The sequence below is a fragment of the Thalia democratica genome, chromosome 8, assembly GCF_965202585.1.
Source record: "Thalia democratica chromosome 8, ktThaDemo2.hap1.1, whole genome shotgun sequence".
Classification (NCBI taxonomy): Eukaryota; Metazoa; Chordata; class Thaliacea; order Salpida; family Salpidae; genus Thalia; species Thalia democratica.
The window spans coordinates 13,820,633-13,835,105 of NC_139172.1; the positions used below are offsets into that span (position 1 = coordinate 13,820,633).

The 14,473-nt window shown below is 24.3% G+C and overlaps 1 protein-coding gene across 1 annotated transcript; it reads right to left on the reverse strand.

Annotated features, from left to right (window-relative positions):
• Positions 1-4,652: 4,652 nt before the first annotated feature.
• Positions 4,653-12,333, reverse strand: LOC145842429 (alpha-1,3-mannosyl-glycoprotein 4-beta-N-acetylglucosaminyltransferase A-like). The gene is made up of 8 exons (XM_082949873.1): positions 12,075-12,333; positions 11,447-11,578; positions 8,648-8,824; positions 7,401-7,514; positions 6,925-7,026; positions 6,136-6,285; positions 5,744-5,859; positions 4,653-5,268 (listed from the first exon to the last, which is right to left on the reverse strand). Exons 1-8 carry the CDS (start codon positions 12,306-12,308, stop codon positions 5,145-5,147), a joined length of 1,149 nt encoding a protein of 382 aa, XP_082805999.1. The 5' UTR covers positions 12,309-12,333; the 3' UTR covers positions 4,653-5,144.
• Positions 12,334-14,473: the final 2,140 nt, after the last annotated feature.

Consider the following 14,473-nt stretch of genomic DNA (forward strand, 5'->3'; position numbering starts at 1 on the left):
CAGTGCGAGTTGTTTTCATTATATATTCCAGCGAGCTTGCTTCATTAGGATCTTTATTAACATATGATTACCTTATTAAGTTAGTAAAGTTAGCATTAGCTAGATTTGAAACTGTAAAAAAATAATGTAAAGAATTGCTGGTATCATTAAATAATAATTGTTTAAAGTTTGAAAACATTAAAAACAATTTTGGTTTAAATTTAAAATTTGTGTTTGCTAAAGTTATTTAACTTTTTATAAGTAATTCTTTTAGCTTAAACTCTCCGTAAAAATATTCTTAATAAATGCTTTTTTTTATTCCTACGAACAGACTTCACACAATTTAAAGACTTTAACATTACTCAAAAAGTTTTTTTTTTTTGTCAACATAAACGTATCAACAAGCAATAATAAAAAAAAGAATTGATAAATTTTTTAAATGTCAAACCTAAAACAACTTAGCACATATTATACTTTTAAGTAATATAAAACTCTTCAACCAACTATGAATTTTGAACAGAGTCACTTAAGGGCGATTTTGGCAATCAAAGCACAATAAGTGCTAAACGTAACGAAAAAGTAAATGGGTAATTTTTAAGTAAAGGGGTGATATCTACTAAAGTGGGGAGATTGTTTTTAAATTTTTGTCAAAGAGACGATTTGGAAAATGAGCTTGGGAAATCCTATTGTAAAATATTGATAAAATATCAAGATAAGTCTGAACCCAAAAAAAACCTTTATGATAAACAGCCTAATAGTTTTAAGATTTTTACTACTTTACTAGTTAACTTTGTTGGTTTTTTCACCTCATTGCTAGTTTTAATTTTATGTCATTGTCAAGCTTAATAACTTATAGCTTAGTCTGTTTTATATCAGAAATTTTGTACTTTGTAATTTTATCAGAAAGTGAATACTAATCATTTTTGATTAATTAGAATTAAAACAACCTTATAGTGTTTCTATCTACAATCAACAAAAACATCGGCGAAAGTCTGCAGAGCAGAAGCCTGGAATTTCGTATGCTGTGAGACAAGCTCAAGTTTAACTAATGGGTTGATCATACCAACTCGATCATAAGATCTCAAACATTCGGTAGACTGAGACCGGTTTCGATTAGAAATTATCAGTCAATCATAACCGAAAAACCTGTCAATCTACAAACGCCTTATAGATGCAAGCATGAAGCAACCGTTTGCTGGTAATGATCAGTTACGTCAGCATTGACTTTTGCCGTGCAACATTCAATACATTGTCCACTAGGCAAAACATCTGGTATGCTCGTATTAAATACAATCAACAAAAACATCGGCAGAAGTCCGCAGACCGAATTGGTATGGTCATTAAGATTTAGTGGTGGAATTTAGATAGTTATTTTTTCTTGTAATAGCTTCCAAAATTAAAACAAATTAATTTTAATCATTAGCCTAATAGTTTTAAGGTTTTTAGAAAATTACTAGGTAACTTCATTTTTAGTTTTTTTATATTTTTGTTTGTTTTCATACCTAACTGATAGTTTTAATTTAGGCTAAGCCTAATGTCTTCTTATGAATTTACCGTATTTTTTCCAGATTTTATAATTAGCTGATGATCTCTTTTTTTGATTCAATTTTTGTTTAAAAAAAATTGTCAGAATATAGGAATTATATAAATAGACTATAGAAAAAAGTAATAAATTCTAAAGTCAATCGCACTATAACGATTTTTATAGTAAAAGCTAAAATTATTTTCGTAAGTGAATTGGTTATATAAAACTGTCGAGCTGTGTAGCAGAAGTCTCTTCTTTAATGGTTGAAAAAACTCCAAAGAATTGTATCGTGACTAAATTAGACGGATGATAAATACAAACAAAGCTTACAAGTTTTAGAACTTTTCATTCTTATTTTTCTACGTTTGGTAAACGTATTTATCTTCTTTTTTTTAATTTCAAAAACAATGAAACTGAACTCACATATTATGCAAGACAGTTTTGTTTAAAAAGCATAAGACTCGAATAAAATTCCAACACCAATACTATAAGTATCACTTTTCTATTAAGCTTTAGTTTGAGACTTCGTCGGACTTTTCTTACCGTATAAAAACACAAACTTGATATGCATTCGGAATATAGAAATATCAGTCTTGGAGTAATTTACGGAACAATTAGTACTATAAAAACTAAAAATAAATGTTATCGAAATATTTAACAGTATTGATTTTAAGATCACGATACTCATATGTTAGCTATTGTAAACTGTCTGGGAGTATCCGTAAGTTTCGTTAGAAATACTTCTAAATATATTCGAAGCCTAATAAAAGTATCCAAAAATCTCCCAAAAAAGAAACTAGTCGTACAAAAATTGAGTTTTTTTTTCTAGAACACCTAAAACTAACAGGATATATATTTTATCAAAAGCTCTTCTAACAAGTTTAATAAATACAAGCTAGATCAATTAACTTAAGTGCAACAGATAGCAGGAAGAAAAAAAAAATCAAACCAAATACTGCCAGGTAGTAAAAAATCTCTAAACTTAGTTCACACCGAGTTATAGAAAAGTTATTATACTGTTAATAATTTGTAATAAAAATTGTATTTTTATGTTCCAAACCTAGTAAAAATGGTTTGTATACATTTTGCGCTAAAAAAATTAAAATATATTTTTCCAGATTATTTTAAACTGATTATCAATATTTATAAATAGTTTAACATTTATTATTATAATTTTCACAAGCAGACGTTTCCATTTTTGACTAAAACGATATTTTGTTTGATATTGTTTTTTTCATTTTCAAGGACCTAGATTTTGATGTTTAAGTAGAATATTTAAGCGGTAATAGAATTTAAAGTTTTACTTATCTTGCTTTCGCATAGAATTTTTACTAAGTCAGTTTTACAATTGCTACAGTTAAAATCTAGTAATACGATTGTAAGTAACAACTATAAAAATATGTTCCATAAGTTGAGAGTAAAATTAGTATACTAATCATTTGTATCACTTCTCTTTTTTTGACAAGTTTTCAATTAGTAAAAGCAAGCAATTATTAACTTACGAATTAATGAAATTAACTTACCTTCATTAAAGAGATAGTTTATTAAAATTAAGATAATTTAAAGAAAAAAATTAAGTATCTACAACACAATGTTTTTGTTGATTTAAAAAAAAAACTTTTATCGTATTTATAAATTCAAAAAAAAAGTCTTAATTGCGGATGAATGCTAGTTCTAGAAGTAAGCAGGTACAAATTTTATTGAAGACTTTTAACAAATGTTTATAAATGTACTATAACAAAAGTAAACTTTTATAAAACAGGTATCTATAATGATAAAACTTAAAATTAAATATAACACTAGATGACTAGAACTATAACAGTTAAATTGTAACACCGCAGTTATTGTTTTACTAAATAAATACTATAATATATAATCCTTTAACAATATTACTACTAAAAGTTTATACTTTTAAAACAAATTAGTAAAAATAACAGCATAAAATTATTTAAGATGATTTTAAATTGATTTTTTTTTACATTTCTGTTTAAATGTCCTGGATAAGACGTTAAAAGGTATTCGTGGTGTGCGATTGGATAACCGAAAGGTTCTTCGTTCACCAGGTTTTGGATCAAATATTTTGAGCGTCTTTTTTTGTAGTTTAATAAACTATATATTACAAAAGTGGTTTAGGTACTACGTATTTAAATCCATACATAAGTGTTCTTATCTAAGAAGTCTTTTTTCTTAACTGTACATTACAAAATTAAAAAAGATAAAAATAGTAAATACATAACATCTTTGCAGCCTATTTTCTTCAATATTGTGTCTAATTTATCAAAAAAAAGTATTTTCCCTTATTCTGTCTTGTTTATTTACCTTTATTTACTATTATATATTGTTTATTTATCTTTATTTACTGTTATGTATTGTTATTTAATAAAAATAATAGCGCTCAAAATATTTGGCCCTAGGACCTGGTGCACGAAAAAAAACCTTTAAGTTATCGAGTCGCACACCACGGATACCTTTTAACGTCTTGTCTAGATTTATCTTTATTTACTAAAAGTATTAACATAAGCTTTAAAAATTTTTTTTTAAAGAATAGAATATTAAAAACGTTTTAAAAAGACTAAGAAAAACATTTACTTGATAGAATTATGAAAGTTTGAGAAGTTTTTATAAACAGTTTATTTAGAAATTTTAAAAAGCTCTTAATTCAGTTTATTTTTCGGACTCATTACATTAATTAAATTCAATATGTTTCAAAATTAGTACTAAGCTTGAATTTTTGAATAGGTAACATTTTAGTTTGTTGTTTAGATTTTCATACATGAATAAGCTTTTAATTAACATTATAGATAAGAACATTGTTATGTGCAGTTTACTATTTTATTTTACTTGAAAAGGTCGCAATTTTTTGCTACCGAAACCTGGTTGTAAATAAAATATTTAATTTTCCCATCTTTATTTATATTTTTTTTAATAGTTTATTCTAAACAAATGAACACAATAATATATCATATCACGCAAGTTATAAATATATATCAACAAAAGTTATGATTGTCAATTCAATTTTGCTTGTAAAAACTTCTAGCTTAGATAAACTTTGTCATAAGTTTTTAAACAAACAATTTTAGTTTCTAGATCAGTGTAAAGTATTCAAAAGTAAGTAAGATATAGAAACATTGTTCTATCAAATATTTTTTTCAAAAAAAGTCCTTTTTGAATTTTTTGTTTCTAAATTTTTATATTTTTACTAACAAAATTACATCAATATTTATATAGGGGAGTTAGATATTTTAAAATTTCCTAAACATTAAAAAGGCAACACGTAGGTTTATGGCAAAACATTTCTATAAATAACGAATTTAAAAGCAAGAAAGTTGTAAATAATTATCAAGTTAATGCAACTTTTAGAAAACATGTTGTTAAAAGGCAAATTTTTAAAGCATTAGTTGTTAATAATAAACGAAACAAGTTCTTATGGATGATAAAAGTACTGGTCATTACGCTTTATTTTTTAATAGAAACTTCTTTTAACTGTGCTATTCATAGCACAGAGAAACGTCGTTAGTTTTTTTGTAAAGTTATTTTAAAAATCTTATTTAAAGTAAAAAAATAAAGTTTTATTAATTGCACAGAAAAAAAAGCTTAAACTTATATACAAAATATTCATAAAAAGTTATATTTTTGAAATTTATAATATAATTTTCCTCTTTGGTAAAATCTTTGGATGATTAGGATGAATATTTTGGTTGACAGAATCCTTGCGAAAGGTTTTGTCAGATAGCAGCTGCTTTTTTCCATTCAAAGATGATACCCTAGTATTTTAATTTTCGTTTTATAAAGAACGTTAACAATTTTTTTTCAATTTTTATGTAAATTATTTTTTTTACATATGAAGTATATTTTTGAAAAACAAGTAAAAAGTAAGCATTTAGTTTTTGTAAATCAAAATTAAATCATATAAAGTTTTCATATATGCATTTTAGACTACTACTAACAGTTTTTAATATGTTTTATAGTTCTAATTATGATTGAAAGTTTTAGATTTAATTCGAATTTATAAAATTAGTTTTATAAGTGAAATGGTTTTTTCTAAGTAAGTTTTTTAAACTAGTTGAATGCCTTTTTTCATTCAACTTGTTACTAATAAAGCTTTTTTTTTGTTCTTAGTATAATGATTAGATTCAAATGGAATAAAAAAAATTATATTTAAAGCAGATCCAAATATCAAAGTCTTATAGATTTAAACAGTTTAATAGCATATAAAATACAGAGTTTTGATTTTATTACTTTCCCATGTGTTGAAATAAAGAAGGCCTGTGGGATAGCATGTGAGACTTTATTTTCTTTATACAGATTTCATGTTTTTCATCATAACTACACAACTCAGCAGCAACGTAATCATTCTAAAAAAAAAAAGATATCTTTGAATTTTTCTGAAAATTTTTTTTTAAAGCTATTACAGATTTAACAAAACAAGAAAGTTTGTTTAGTTTGTAAATTTTAGTAATGATACAAAACGTTATCTGAAACTTTATAGAATTACTTGTTTCGATAAATAAGATAACAAATTTAAAACTTATACTATAAATAATTTAAAGTTATGTCTCAATGTTATCTCAAAGTTATGATCTAGTATAGTTATATCTCTAAACTATTTTCTGAACTAAAATAAAAGTAACTTGAAGCCAATCTAATGGTTTTCTGTTCCAAAATGTGTGTATGAAACTTGCATAAGACGGTAGAGTTCTTTTTCGAAATAGTTTTCCTATTGCACCTAAGGAACAAAATGAAAGAAAAAACCAATCTCTTTTCTCATGTTGGTTTGCAAACTGTGTAAAATATTTATTTTGATATTGTAATAAAAAAAGTTAAATAGTTTTTCTCCGATAAACTTTCTTTTCTAAAACTTGACACTCAAATTTAAAAGTTAGACTATAATTTTTCACACTTAATTTTTTTTTTCGAATTTACCAAGGTTTTAAAACACTCTGGTATTAAACTTAAACTTTAATAGGTTATATTTTTAGAAGTTTTTATACTTTTGAAGCAATTCCATAAATATGATAAATTAATGTTTAATAAGAAAATGTTGTACAATTTATAACTTAACTTAAAAATTTTTTAATCAAGCTTACAATTTAATAAATTTATTTTAAGAAAACTGAACATTAAAAAAATCTAATTAGTTGTTAATTAAATATTAAAAAAACTTTAATAAGCCGATTTGTCTAATTTTTGTTTAAAACTTTTTTTTATTTATCACAAAAGCTATCCACAGAAAGTTTTAACTTAACTACAGCTTAAATTATACTATTTAGTAAAACAACTTTTAATTGATTTGCTAAATTAAAATTCAAAAAATAGTTTTTTTTTTAATATGCGATTAAAGTTAGCTATGTAAGTAAAGTTTTCAATTGTATTCAGTTTTTTATTATATTTATATATAAAATAATAAAAGTAATTAAAACTTTTATAATATCTCTGTCGTAATTTTTTCTTGCTATAACATCATCTTCAAGCATAAGGTAGTATTCTGGGCTCAAACTGTTAATGTACATCATGAGGAATACCTTTTAAAAAAACGTATTGAGTTTTGTTTTTAGCTTATACGACCTAATTTTTGAAACTTAAGTTGTTATGATACTTTAAAGAAATTAAGAAGGTTAAGACAAAGATGTATAAAAGTTCTTGTTTTAAATTATGATAAGTTATATATATATAATATCTTTTACAGAACCATATTAACAAGCTTAAGTAAACATTTTAATTAGTGTTGAATACTGATAAAGTTTAAAGATAATTTGCACCTAATGTTTTAATTTCTAAAAAGTTTGGTAAAACCATATTAATTTTAAAGTTGTTAATAAAATACTTATTGTTTCAATTAAATAGGAATAGTTATGAAGAAAAAACTTTGTAGTTTTTATTGAAATTTTTGTTTTACCTGATCAAGGTTCTGCTTGCTTCGCCACTTAACTCTATCTACTGTGTCACCAAATTGTAAGTGTAAGTTATTATTCCAATCTGTAGGGTAGTAGTTCTTTGGTGGAGAAATAACCTAAAAAAAGTCACTAGATTATTATATCAACTTTAATTTTGTTTTTAGTTCATTAAAATTAAAAAAAGTAATAAATTTCATTTGATACTGACTAGCTTATTTAATACAAAACAAAAAGTCATTCGGAAAAAAGCTATAGTGTAAACAATAAAGATTTTTTATTGCGTTTTTAATTTTTTTACAAATTTAATAAAAATACAGTTAGAATACTTTCTACTATCTTTATTAAGCAAAAGACTGCACTGCACGAACATCAACAACAGTCCATATGACATTCTGCGACCTGGTTTCTTATTAAGACTCCCCAGGCAAACATAGACACAATGAATCGTGTTATCAGTCAAACTATACATTCTTAAGTACTTTTAAACTAAAGTGCTCGTTCGTTGCAGCCTAGTGCATATAAAATGAAGAACACTTTAGTGCAAAAGTATCTATTGTTTGACTGATACAAGAATTTATCATGACTATGTTTTAATGAGGATAAAACTAGGCCGCAGATATCATAAAGACTGTTGTTGATGGTTGCGCGGTGCATTGTAGTGCTAATTGAATGATGGCGTAAAAACATTTCAGTTTTGCGGAAAATCGCCGTAAAACTAATATTTTTGCAAATAACACACCTTTTAAAATCCCATTGCCTTAAACAAAGTTGTACAAAAAAACTTTTTTCAGTATAACATTTTCTTTTAAACTGCTAAGCGTTGTTTTATTCGACGGTGCGAAAAGTTTTTTTTTTATTGCGGTAAAAACAATTTTGAAGCATTAACAAATTTAAGTAAGAAACTATAGGTTCTACAACCAACAGTCGTTTCAATACACAAACTGATTTAAAAAACATATATATATATATATATATTGTGTTTTATGAAAATAATCTTGAGATAAAATTCTAAATCAACTTTAACATAAATGGTAGATTCAACAGTTTTAAGCTAATGCAAAGGCTAACTAAAAAAGTAACCTGTTAATACTAAAAAAATAATTACTTTAACGCTAAATATAAAGATATTTACCAAAAGTTTTAAGCGTTTGTTGGAAAATTGAAAAAATTCAAAATTCAAAAAACAAATGGTTACAAAAACCACTTTGGTAGTTTTAATTTGTAACAATATTTATTGTTTTATTTTTACCTGAAGCAAATTATTTTTTAGTTCTTTAGAAAATTGTTTACTTAAATCATTCATTTTTTTGTTTATAAACTTCTCATCTGATTCACCAATGTAGACCACTACTTTTATGTTCGAAGAAACATCCGTATTTTCAAAAATAGAGGATAGGGTTTCTTCGACATATGATATATTATTTCTCTAAAAATGTTATTTAATCTATTAAATAAATCAGTAATGAGTAAGTATATTAATTATATACAACAGAAATTAATAATCACAGAGATAAAAATTTATTTTCTTATGATGCCAAAATCCTTAGTAAATCAAATCATTTTTTTACAATTAGCACTAGATAATAATTAAAAAAAAGCAAGATATCTAGAATAATTAAATCCTAACAAATATCAAATTCTTAAAATAATAAAAAACGAACGTAATCCCACTTATATCTAAGTCAATAGAACTAAATTACCTTCAGTTAAAGTATTTAAAGACCAGAGGTTAAACATTTCTGAAAAATTAAAATGTAACAGTCACACTAATTATATATACAAAATTGCGTTAGTAACACCCTACTAAGTATTAATAAGTTTCAAATATAATTCAAAAACCTCACTGACAAACTTGTTTATAATAAATATTCGACTTAAGCTAAAATTAAAGACTTCATTTTGGTTCTAGTATCTTAAAATAAATGTTAACAAAATTGATACGGTAAAAGGAAAATTCACATGTTTAATACGCAACTGTTGAAATATGTTCCAAATATCAAATAAAGAAAGGTCGACTAAACTTGGATTATAAATTTGAGAACATAGGAAAAGTAGCAAGTGCAGTTTTTTTTTTCCACAATACAATGATTTTCTGAAATAAATTACAACAAAATGTATTCTTGTGTTAAAGGGTAGAGATGTTTCCTTAAAAACTTAAAAACGATAATCTTAATATTTTTTTTATTTTAAATATTTAACCTTAAAGTTTGTTTTGACTAAATGTAAAACTACCTTTGTTTTAACATTACCTTAAAATTTTAAGCTTGTTTTGTATACAAGTTTTTCGTTTTTTTATTAAAGCAGTAACAAATAAATATTCGAAATTTTAAGCTTCATTTATTTATAAAGATTATAAAAAAGCAATTTCACTTGAATAAATAATAAAAACGAGTTTTTACAGTACTCTTACTATATTGAACTAGCATATGTATTGTGTGTAAAGCGAGTTAAGTTTCTAAGCATTTAATATAAATTTTCGAGTGATAGTTAACAAAAACAATGAAGTTGATTAAAACTATAGTTTTTGGAAAAATACTTTTGGAGTAAGAAAATCAAAATCTAATAAAGTTGTTGTATTACAGTAGTATCTAGACTTACTTAATATGATTCATTGAAAAAGATAGAGTACATATACTTATAAAGTAGGATTAAATAAACAAAAAACACTGTTGTTATTCAGAACATTTAAAGTTTATAAACTTTTTGTTGGAACTGTTTTTTTAAGAAACAATCATATAAGAAATATATATTAGTGTTAATTTTAGAGTTTGATGCTTTAAATTAACTTTCGAAGAAAACTTGAACAATTTATCACTTTTAAAGCCAACTAAGCTTTTCTTTTCAAAGTTCTTTATTCTTTACTAGTTTAGTTTGAATATAACATAAATATATAAAAAGAAAAAATTCTTATGTAAAACTTTCTTCTTTATTTTTGAACAAAACAAAAAATATATATGCGAAAGATTAATTTATACTTTCAAAACTATAATCTCCTCTTCATGAATAAAATTGTAACATAAGTTCATAAAAAATAAATTTCTCATCTATGATTAGTTTTAAAAAAATACCGTTGCAAGTATAGTGTTATTAGATATACTGAGCATATACAAACCCTATCAAATATCAACAAACTTTAGCTCTAATTAGATCCTTTAAATAATACATTTTAGTATCTCTTGAGTCTAAATATAAATTTTTTATGAGTAAATGTATAGATTAATTTTAAACTAGCTAAAAAGTAAATGTTACATCACTTTCAAAGCAAGTTTGTAAATAAAGTATTGTTTTGTAATCGTAAGCTTAATATAAAAGTTTTCACTAGATTGTATGTTTTTAATTAGAAAACAGATTTGTCCTGGACAAGGTTAAAAGGTATCCGTGGTGTGCGACTCGTTAACCGAAAGGTTTTCACGTGCACCAGGTCCTAGGATCAAAAATTTTATGTGCTTTTTTTTAGTCCTTCAATAAACTAATAAAAATTTTGAAAGACTATACTGCCTGATTAAAAGAGGAAAGCCTATCAATAAGTTACTGAAACTAAAACAGGATAATAACTATTTCTGTTAGTTATATTATTAATCATTATATCATTTAAGTTAGTTTGTTAGTTGTGAAATCAACTTATCGAATCTTTTAATCATTTTTAAAGTTTATTAACACTAAATAAATAAATAAATTTGTATAAATTTTTACCCAATTTTACGACTAAAAGAATAAAGGCAGTTATAACTTTATAATTTTACTAAATTAAATTAAAGAAACTTTAAGTTTGCTTATGACAATTGTTTTAAATACAAATTTAAGCCTAAAAACTTGTAAAACTAGTATTTATGTACTATTAGCTTTTAAATATTGTCCTCTTAATATTTAAAGAAGTGAAAATGAAAATATTTCAATTTAAGAATGACTGTTTTGTGCACTGCACATCCCTTAAAAATTCTATGCGAGTAAAACTATTGTGTAGATTTAAAAAACACTATTTAATAAAACTAAACGACCCTATTTAAGTTAGTTATATGAAACAAAAAAACAGTATATATAAACAAACTTTAACTGTTGGAATTCCAATTACAATTTTTGCTCCTAAATCAATGATTCCGATAGACAGCCCTGGTTGTGGATTCAAAAGGGCCATTTCTAAGGGTAATTCAGGATATAACGGATGATTAAAAGATGGATTCTGTGGTACTTTTTTGATTAGTGTAAAACAATGTATTTATAAAAATATTTACATGTTGGTAATGTTTGTTTATATATATACTATTATATAACTACATTAATGTTCAAGTTTTTAATAATTTTCAAAGTATTTTAAACAATGCATTAAATGCAAGGTAGTAAATGTTTGTGTTTAAGAAATAAAAAACAACTATAATTTTTTTTTATTATATTATTTGTCCTTTACATATAGTCTTTTTAAAAAGATTAAAATTTGTATGTTTTATTTATTTTTTAAATGCTGTATGCTTCTAAAATGTTTTAATCTAAATAACGTTTTTATAAATTAAAAAATATATGTTTAAAGTATAATTACAAATGATTCATAGATTACTCAAAATATTTATTTAAAAATTAAGATAATAATCAGTTACTAGTTTTTAAGAATAGAAAAAAAACAGTACTGCTAATCATAAAAACAACTAAAACTATATAGAAATAAAACTATTAAAACGAACTTTTTCAAATTCTTTTTCTATTCGCAAAACCATGTTATTCGATGGTTGAAACTGAATTTCTTGTTGAGGATTTGAACGATTTTGAGTTTCAACATTTTCTTGTAACTCCTTATTCACAATACAAGTAGGCGTTACAGTCACCGATGATTTTTTTAATACGAAAATAACACCAAAAAACAAAGCATAGATTAACACAAAGCCTAACTTGCTCAGTTTTCCACGCCAAAAGAGCATTAGAAGTTATTTTAAAGAAGTTAATACCTTAAAATATAAATAGGTTTACTTTTCAAGTAAATGATATGTTTTGTAATGCAGGGGTTGTCAAACAGCCCGCAGCCTTTTTTGGCCTACGACTTGTTGTTTAGTCAAAAAAATTAAACTTTTTATTTTAATATTTTTTCATGGTAATTTTCCAAATTAAAAATTGAACAAAATTACTATTTTGTATGTTTTAACTCGAGGAACAAATTAATAAGAAGTATTTTTGACAAAAGCTTTACAATTATCATTGTTTATACTAAGTTTTAAGTTAAATTTTCGAATGTTGTGTTTTAAAAATATGTGAACAGCTTTTTTCCGGTGCATAACTTATTTATATACATTTTTAGTTTTATATTTTTTGACTCTATATTTTATTCACATAAATATACATAAAAAAATTAACTTCAGCCGTTAATAAACTGTTATAAATTTAGAAATAGAGGTACTGATAGTCACAAATTCCATAAAAGATTTTAAAAAACATTACCAAAAACTACTATTTTTATAAACTACAACAAAAAAATGCTTTTTTTTATTAGAATGAAAAAAAAAATTTAGAATTTTATTTTTTTGACAAAAAACCGATGCAAGTAAAAAATTACAGTACTGTTTTCAGTTATAGTTTTATATATCAAATATAGTTCGTTAACTATAACGTGGTTTAACACAATAAAACAACACTTTAAAAGCAGTATCAAATTATATAAAATAAAAACATTATTTTGTTAGGAAAGTATTTTTAACAAAGTTTATACTTAAATATGTTTAAATTGTTATGCAATAAAAAATTATTTACTAATCTATTATTTTTATTTTTGTAAACTACTGGCATTTATTATATTTTTTAACACAAACATTTGTTTGTTTATTTAGTTTTAATGCGATACCTATATATCTGGAAAATACTTTTCAACGCTTTTTTGTTTTAACATGTAGTACTTCTTTTAAGTCAAATGACCTACTTACGTTAAATGCATATTAATAAAATATAGCGTTTTGCTTTGAGGTATGTATAACAATTTTAAGCTTTAAGAGTTTCATAAATAACAATAAATAGTATTTTTAAAAGTTTATTGAATTTTTAAAATAGTGAAGAATAATTTATCTTGTATTTTACTTAAAAAAAAGTTGGCAGTGCTGAAATGACACGTTTTTAAAGATTTCAATCAGTTAATAGTTAGAAACTACAGTAACAATATTCTAATACTTGAAATTCTCAAATCATTCTTAGGTATGTCAATTATTCTTTGTGATTTTTTTGTCTTTATCTTAATGCTATTTATAAAAACTATTATACTTGAAAAAAAATAGTTAAACTATTAAGCATAATAGTTTTTATATATAGTAGTTTTATATTACTTAACTTTTACTTAGTAAATTATTCAATTATTTTTTTGAACAATACAAAAGAAAGAACATAAAACCTATCAAAATATAAATAAAGATACCTGTACAAACTTTCAAAAAAGTAAGTCACTATTAACATTTTGATAATTAATGAACTCTACCGCAAGATCAACAACAACAGCATCCGAGAAAACCTACGATCGGATCGTCCTTAATAGGACTCATAAGGCAGACATAGTCGCGAGAAACCGCTGCTGTAATCCTAACCAAGCGGGGTTAAGTACGAAGTACTGAAGCGACGGTTTGTTGGTAAAGTTGAAAAAATAATGGCTCTCAACTCTGTTGATGTTGGACGTAATAACTACTGGTTAAAAAAGATAATAACATTTTGTAAAGCTTATAACAAGAGTGTGTTTTAGATTCATCTTAAAAAAAACTATTATTTGATGTTAAAAATGTTTTCTATAAATTTTAATGCAGTACTAGAATTAAGACTAAGTTATAGCAAATTGATTAGATTTATTAACAAAAAGCTTGTACAAGTTATATAATAGTTGCGTTACAACACTTATACATTGTTACTATACACAGGGTTGCCAAAAGTTTTTGGCAAACTTTCTTCATGTTTTCAAAATTTCTTCCAGGGTTTTAAAAGTACATGTTTTAGGGTCTGTTTTTAGTTTGAAATAAAGTTTAAGGTAAAAAATTGTGTTAAATAGTGTAACGACAATGAAAAGATATTTTAAATATTCTTTAAATATGTTTTTTAATAAAAAGTTTTCGATGATAAC